This window comes from Sinocyclocheilus anshuiensis, unplaced genomic scaffold (assembly GCF_001515605.1).
Source record: "Sinocyclocheilus anshuiensis isolate Anshui unplaced genomic scaffold, SAMN03320099.WGS_v1.1 scaffold179, whole genome shotgun sequence".
Classification (NCBI taxonomy): Eukaryota; Metazoa; Chordata; class Actinopteri; order Cypriniformes; family Cyprinidae; genus Sinocyclocheilus; species Sinocyclocheilus anshuiensis.
This window is the reverse complement of record NW_015549577.1, coordinates 567,596-575,459: the sequence shown is the minus strand read 5'-3', so window position 1 is coordinate 575,459 and position 7,864 is coordinate 567,596. Positions and strand designations below refer to the sequence as shown.

The 7,864-nt window shown below is 34.9% G+C and overlaps 1 protein-coding gene across 7 annotated transcripts in view; it reads left to right on the top strand.

Moving 5' to 3' along the window:
* The window catches only part of LOC107657514 (PTB domain-containing engulfment adapter protein 1-like), a 69,325-nt gene that overhangs the window by 57,204 nt on the left and 4,257 nt on the right, over positions 1 to 7,864 (top strand). For 6 of the 7 annotated variants that reach the window (XM_016445629.1, XM_016445623.1, XM_016445626.1 and 3 more), the window contains 6 exons: positions 1,475 to 1,536; positions 6,215 to 6,286; positions 6,804 to 6,902; positions 7,230 to 7,367; positions 7,555 to 7,671; positions 7,755 to 7,841. In XM_016445629.1, coding sequence (XP_016301115.1) covers positions 1,475 to 1,536; positions 6,215 to 6,286; positions 6,804 to 6,902; positions 7,230 to 7,367; positions 7,555 to 7,671; positions 7,755 to 7,841 — 575 coding nt within the window. Of the gene's footprint in view, positions 1 to 1,474; positions 1,537 to 2,663; positions 2,722 to 6,214; positions 6,287 to 6,803; positions 6,903 to 7,229; positions 7,368 to 7,554; positions 7,672 to 7,754; positions 7,842 to 7,864 lie in introns of those variants that run through there. The other variant, XM_016445628.1, reaches the window with a different exon arrangement.

Here is a 7,864-nt window from a genome sequence, read left to right as displayed (position 1 = left end):
TATACTCTCCCAGGAAACAGTCCTCGTCCTCCGTAAAATGCGTTGCACACATCTGAATATTTGGTTTGAACTGTTCTGGAACAGTGTTGTAAATACAACTTAACCACTGATTTCTAGTCGTGTCCTCTTTTGGAAGGCCAAACAAAGTATTTTCGCTTTCACCATGAAACACACAGCATCTTCACAACATGGCGGCGGCAGCAACAATAAATTTACAAACGTCTTTCTTTGCGTGAAACATTTGGGCGGCATTATGCAAATCTTCCCCCATCGTGACTTAGACATGGGGGGTCGTGTTTAAACGAGGCGTTTTAGGAGGGCGTGAACCAGTCTTAACTTTTATAAAGAATATCTCTTTGGGTTTGAGAATTTAGTCTTTGCAACTTCAGGGATCTTATCTATGCACGAACAGCTTGTAACACTCCAAAGAGAAAGGAAAACTTGAAATCGCATCATATGACCCCTTTAAACCCTAACTGCTCTGAATGCCTCAAAAATGACCGTTTATCCAAGAGTCATCCATATTTCAGACCAAATTTCAGTTTTTTCTTTTTCTGAATATTTACAATTAACTGCTCATTAAAATTGATCATTGCTGTCTTGAAATACCAGAAGAGGTTCTGAGTCCTCAAGGGTCTTTTGTTTCGATCTGCTTGAGATATACTTGGCTAAATGGGAGATTGATTGGTCGTTGTTTCCCTATAAATGGCTGTATGGCATCCTCTCAATTGTAATACAATTTTAAAGGAAGAATTGGGGGGAAAAAAGAAAAGTGTGAAGAGTTATAAATGTTGGAAATGTGCATTGCCAAACACCTGATACGTATTATATAGGGAATGGGAAGCGATTTTGGACATGCGATGGTGTGGCTAACTCTGTTAATGAACTCAGGGTGTTAATACTGAGCAAATCGGCAGGTGCGCTGAATCTTGTGACTCCTGTGGCTTGTTTGTCACAGTTAGGCCTTGCAGTTTCCTCTAAGCTGTCACAACAGCACAGGCACGGTGGTGTCTCCTGTCTGTCACCGTCTGCACTCCTTTGAAGCCAATCTCAGCAATTCACCTTCTGACAAGCCAGTTTGATCTACACTGCAGCTTTAGCTGAAATCCTTCTTGTACACAGACATTTGGCTCCTCATCTTTGCCAATCTTTGAAAATTACTTGATTTAACAGTTACTTAACTACTGTAAAGGAAAACAAATAATTATTTATTATCATATGGTTTGTTGTTCAAACACTTTTAGTGCTAAGTGGTCTGAACAGCAGTTGATTAATGAATAATCATTTATAATAATTGGTTTGTTATTTATACACATTTGCTCTAGAGTTTTTGCTGCTAAGAGGTTTGAACAGCAGCTGATTTAAAGGACTACTTATTTATATACTGTTTGTCTAAAACATTAAGGATATCATTAAGATATTGCGTACTTCATAAAGAACCTTATTACATTAATAGTGTTCTGTCTCTTTCTAGATAAATCATGGATGCACACTCCAGAAGCACTGGCCAAGCATTTTATAGCATACAATGTCAAGGTATGTGTTATGAACCTCTTTTTTTTCTCTTAATATTTTTCTCTTAAGATTCACTGTTTTGCTGATCTTTTGTATCATTTGTGTTTTTGTATCACTTTTACTACCTTTGTACACTTAGACTCTTATTCTGAAGTTTTAGGTCTGTAAGATTTTTAAAGTTTTTCAAATAAATTTATAAGGCTGCGTTTCATTGATAAAAAATACAGTGAAAACAGTAATATTGTGAAATATTAGTATATATGTTTTTAGTATATCTTATTATTTTTTCTTTGATGTATACAAAGTTCAAAGGAACAGCATTTATTTGAAATATAAATATAAATGGGAGATTGATTGGTCGTTGTTTCCCTATAAATGGCTGTATGGCATCCTCTCAATTGTAATACAATTTTAAAGGAAGAATTGGGGGGAAAAAAGAAAAGTGTGAAGAGTTATAAATGTTGGAAATGTGCATTGCCAAACACCTGATACGTATTATATAGGGAATGGGAAGCGATTTTGGACATGCGATGGTGTGGCTAACTCTGTTAATGAACTCAGGGTGTTAATACTGAGCAAATCGGCAGGTGCGCTGAATCTTGTGACTCCTGTGGCTTGTTTGTCACAGTTAGGCCTTGCAGTTTCCTCTAAGCTGTCACAACAGCACAGGCACGGTGGTGTCTCCTGTCTGTCACCGTCTGCACTCCTTTGAAGCCAATCTCAGCAATTCACCTTCTGACAAGCCAGTTTGATCTACACTGCAGCTTTAGCTGAAATCCTTCTTGTACACAGACATTTGGCTCCTCATCTTTGCCAATCTTTGAAAATTACTTGATTTAACAGTTACTTAACTACTGTAAAGGAAAACAAATAATTATTTATTATCATATGGTTTGTTGTTCAAACACTTTTAGTGCTAAGTGGTCTGAACAGCAGTTGATTAATGAATAATCATTTATAATAATTGGTTTGTTATTTATACACATTTGCTCTAGAGTTTTTGCTGCTAAGAGGTTTGAACAGCAGCTGATTTAAAGGACTACTTATTTATATACTGTTTGTCTAAAACATTAAGGATATCATTAAGATATTGCGTACTTCATAAAGAACCTTATTACATTAATAGTGTTCTGTCTCTTTCTAGATAAATCATGGATGCACACTCCAGAAGCACTGGCCAAGCATTTTATAGCATACAATGTCAAGGTATGTGTTATGAACCTCTTTTTTTTCTCTTAATATTTTTCTCTTAAGATTCACTGTTTTGCTGATCTTTTGTATCATTTGTGTTTTTGTATCACTTTTACTACCTTTGTACACTTAGACTCTTATTCTGAAGTTTTAGGTCTGTAAGATTTTTAAAGTTTTTCAAATAAATTTATAAGGCTGCGTTTCATTGATAAAAAATACAGTGAAAACAGTAATATTGTGAAATATTAGTATATATGTTTTTAGTATATCTTATTATTTTTTCTTTGATGTATACAAAGTTCAAAGGAACAGCATTTATTTGAAATATAAATATTTTGTAACATTATTGCTGTCTTTACAGTTACTTATTTCAGACTTTTGAATGGCAGTGCATGTCTCTTTTAATTTTGTAAAATAATTTACTTATATTTATTGAATTTATATATAAATTTAATATATTTAATGAACCAGCCTAATGGAGTACAAAAAAACTATTGTAGTATGAGAATAAATAGCTTGACTTTATTGGAAATAACACTGCATCTTGCAGAAAAAAACAAGAATGGGATAAAGAAAGAAAATTGGGTCAATTTTGATTTCATGTTGACTTTAATGCTTGTTGGCATAAATACAACAACTGTACTTCTTAAAGAAAAAACACACAACAACAAATATCCAGAGGTCTAAACAGAGACAGCTTAAATTGATGGATCAATGCAAATGCTATGTCAATTTTCTATCTAAGTCTTTTTTTTTTCTTCTTTTTCTTTTTTTTGCACAGTCTTTTCGCAAAACAATGAATTTGTTTGTGTCTCTTTTGCTATTCATCAAGCATCTTGTGGGCAAGAACATCTCATATACACTGTCAGTGCGGTTTTACGCTCCGTTTCACCAAAGACTCATCTTCTGTTCAGGGCTGAGAAGCTGTCTACTCCCGAGCAGTGCTTCTAAGATGTCTTACTGAATTCTTCACAAAAACAAAACAGTTTTGATTCTCAGAGCTGCTGAAGTTTCAGCTGTGTTGTCTGCCTTTGGAAATGAGAATAGACAAAGAAAGTGAGTTAAAGAGGGGGAAAAAATTATATTCTTCCAGTGTAGCAGGTGATAGATTAGTGAAGACTGGAGGTCTTTGGCAAAAAAACACCTTCGAATAGACCGGCAGGGAACAGTCATCAGGAACAAGAGACTCTCCACCCAGTGTAATGTAGTGTATCTATCACTTCTGCTTCACTTTCTGTCCTACCGTGCTCACTTGCCCTTGAGTGTGGATGGCATCCATCATAACTACGTGCTGCAGACATGTTTATGGAGTCTTATTTGTTTAACTCCAGTTTGGAAGATAATGCAGTTCTTGTGCCCCAGAAGGGTTTCTCTGATTTAAAAAAATAAATAGAAAATGGAAAAAAAAATGTATGTAGCTTTCTGTATAATGATTAAGTCTAATCATAAATCCATTACTTTCAATGCATTCTTGGAAAAAGGCGGACCAGCTGTAATGACTCAGTTCCAGAAATGATCATTTTGAAAGGTAGTGGGACCTTTTAAAGATTCTGTTTATAGGCGTATCTGAGAGTAACATGAAAATAAGAAATGTTTATGTGACGAGTGAAAATGGGTCAGACCATAAAATCACACAAGTATAGTTTGGTAGTCTTTTTGGTTACTGTCAAGTTATTGTTCATTTATTCATTTCAGTAGAGTAGCCATTAGACTAGAGAAATAATGACAAGGTGTTTTACGAACCGTCGTTAAATCAGCTTGCACAGCGTCTAGACAGATGCTTGACCACAATGACTGGGCAAAGGTTAATAGCTCCATCTGTTGGATGCTAAATGTAGTGTTGTTCATGTTCATGTTGATTTTCTTTTTATAAAAATGTTATGCTCCAAATTGGTTCCAGATTAAATGTGGAGAATGTTCTTAGCAATCATCAAAGCCTTTTAATGAAATTAACATTATAATTGAGCGCACGATAAAAATTGACTTTTTATTTGCTTTATATTTTATTTATTTAATTATTTATTTAGGGGAGAGCAGGGTGATTTGTTTCTAGACAACCTTAAACACAATTGGTGATATGACCACACATATTTGAATATTTAAGCATTTTACGCACCCTGAGGTGGAGATGGGCCCATGTAATAATTGGTAACTACATTTAGGTTCAAAAATGTTCAAAAATAGTTTTTTTGTTTTTTTTTTGCTTTTCAAAGTATGTTCAAGGACTCATGCTTCTTGTGTCTGAATAATCACAGACAAATCTGAAGAAAATATCACACATGTATTTGTGCTTTAGGAGGTTATAATATGAGGCTATACTGTTAGCATGATGTTAGCTCTAAACTGCTGGATGATACAAGTTTGTTAAAGTGGTAGGAATGGGGTAAGTTTACTGTAGCTAGTTTACTGTAATTCTACATTATATTTCATTAATTTTACACCATACATAATTTTGTTGTTTGTTTTGAACTTGATTTTGTTCTGTCAAATTTTAAATAGGCCTTATGAAAATTGGCCACTGAAGTTTTTATGATATTGTATTTCCCTGCAACACATAAGTGGGATGTTGTGTACTATTAGCCCATTTCTGGAAGGTCAATTGCAGTCTGTTTTTACTTAAAAAAAAAAAATTGTATTCTTCAATTTGAACTTTGTGTTCTGAAATGTTTTAATAATTTAAAAAACGTCTTCAGAGTTGTGAACTATACCTTTAAATAAAACTTTTAAGACATCATCCATCCATCCATTCTATTATCCAAACCTACATGTCTTTATTAGGGTCGTGGGGAGCTGGATCCTAACCCAGCGTCTTGAGCTACAGTTGAGGAAACTCCCTAGATGAACGACCAGTCCATCACAAGGCTCACACATAGATTTTAAGAAGTCATTTTTATTGAATTTCTCTTGCTTTGATATAGCATGAGGTGAAAATGTTCAGTTTACTTCAGCATAATCAGTGGCACAGTTTAACTCCATGAGAAACTTACCCTCTCCCTAGGCTCAATTTACCCCTCACTGGGGGCAAGTTGAGCCAAGAGACCACTTTTTTTGGAAAGCCTATTTTGAAAGCAGTTTATTTTAGACCCAAATTGATTATTCCCAAGGATGGACAACATCCTGAAATTTATGTACATATTTAAGTTGGACCCATTACTGTCATGTGCTCACTTTAAACACGGCATAAGTAAAAACTGGCTCAACTCACCCCACTCTCCCCAATTTATTTATGTATTTATTTATTATGTAGCTTGATCACTAAAGTCACTATAAATGTTATATGCAAAAAGAGCAAGTTCTTTAAAAATTCTCTATTTGTATTTCACAATAAAAGAGTGTTTGTACAATAAACGGAAGCATAGATGTGGCTTGCTTTGTGGTCAATGTCTTTAAATGCTTTCCTTAATAATTGACAGACCTTAGACTTGATTTGATTTATTTTATTTTCAAATATTTATAAAAAAAATAATAATAAGTTCCACATCATATGATTTTCATGTTTTTCCCACAGTTTCTGGGGCATACAGAAGTTGATCAACCCAAAGGTACGGAGGTGGTGAAAGATGCTGTCAGAAAGCTCAAGGTACGTTACTGTAGTATTACATTGGCTGCACACAGAAGGCGTCATTGCTTCCAACTGGAAACAGGAAGTGTTATTTCTCTTGAGAAGATGTAATATCAGAACCCTCCAGCTGTTTCACCTGTTTAATGAGAATTTTATTTCATCAACCCTCCACTCTCAGTCTTACATTATCACTTATAAGGGGTTTTGATAAAATAGGAAATGCTATATCAATTGAAGAAGGTCATATTTAAATAATAATAAATTATTATTATTGTTGTTATTATTATATGAATGTGTTACATGAATTCTCTTTTATCAACTCAAGATAAAACAACACATTATATTGGTAAATTAACCAAGGACTTTTTAAAAACTGATCTTAAACATGTCTGATTGTGTTCTCTCTCTCTCTCTCTCTCTCTCTCTCCTCACTCAAGGCCAAGCTCGCTCTCGCTCTCTCTCTCTCGCTCTCGCTCTCTCTCTCTCTCTCTCTCTCTCTCACTCTCTCTCGCTCTCGCTCTCTCTCTCTCTAAAGTTTCAGAAACACATTAAGAAGTCAGAGGGACAGAAGATCCCAAAAGTGGAATTACAGATCTCCATCTACGGAGTAAAAATATTAGATCCTAAATCAAAAGTATGTGAATATAGCCTAACAAACAGATTTATGAAACCAGTTGTGTCTCACATGAGCCATGTTGTTTAAGTAGAAGCCAGTTGAGAAGCTGTAAAGGCTTATAAAAAAGTATTTGGACAATTTCTGGTTGTTGAAGTGTGTGAGCCTGAGGGGAACTGACTTTATATATTTGCCAAAAAAGACTATAGGATATTTTGTTGTTTAGTCTAAAAAAAAAATTTTTTTTAAGTGTGTCCAAGTACTTTTTGGTGCCACTGTATGCCCATCTCTGTTTAAAGACCCTATATTTTGTCTATATTGTCTCTTACCTTGTTTTCTTCGTCACAGGAAGTACAGTACAACTGTCAGTTGCACCGGATATCCTTCTGTGCAGATGATAAGACAGACAAAAGGATATTCACATTCATTTGTAAAGATTCAGAGTCCAACAAACATCTCTGCTATGTGTTTGACAGTGAAAAATGTGTAAGACAGCAGATGTCATATTAATCTTTTTTTAAAGAAATGATTTGTCACTCTTACATATTGTTTTAGAACTTTTACATTTAAATTAAATGGATACTTAAATGTGGCTCAGAAGACAAATGGCCAAACAAAACACTGCTGATGATGTTACTAGGAAAATGATCTGTCATGTATCTGTCGATTCCAGGCAGAAGAGATAACTTTGACCATCGGCCAAGCGTTTGACTTGGCATACAAGAAGTTTCTGGAGTCCGGGGGAAAAGACGTAGAGACGAGGAAACAGATAGGTGGCCTACAGAAAAGAGTGAGTATGATATACAACTGCAGTTAGAGAACACAAAGCAATAACTCAAATCATTTATGACAAATAAATGTCTGTCTTTATAGATTCAAGATCTTGAAGCTGAAAATTCCGAGTTGAAGAAGCAGTTGCAAGTCTTAGAGGAACAGCTGATGATTGCTCAAGTTCCTCCTGTAAGCACTGCGTGGACTTCCTC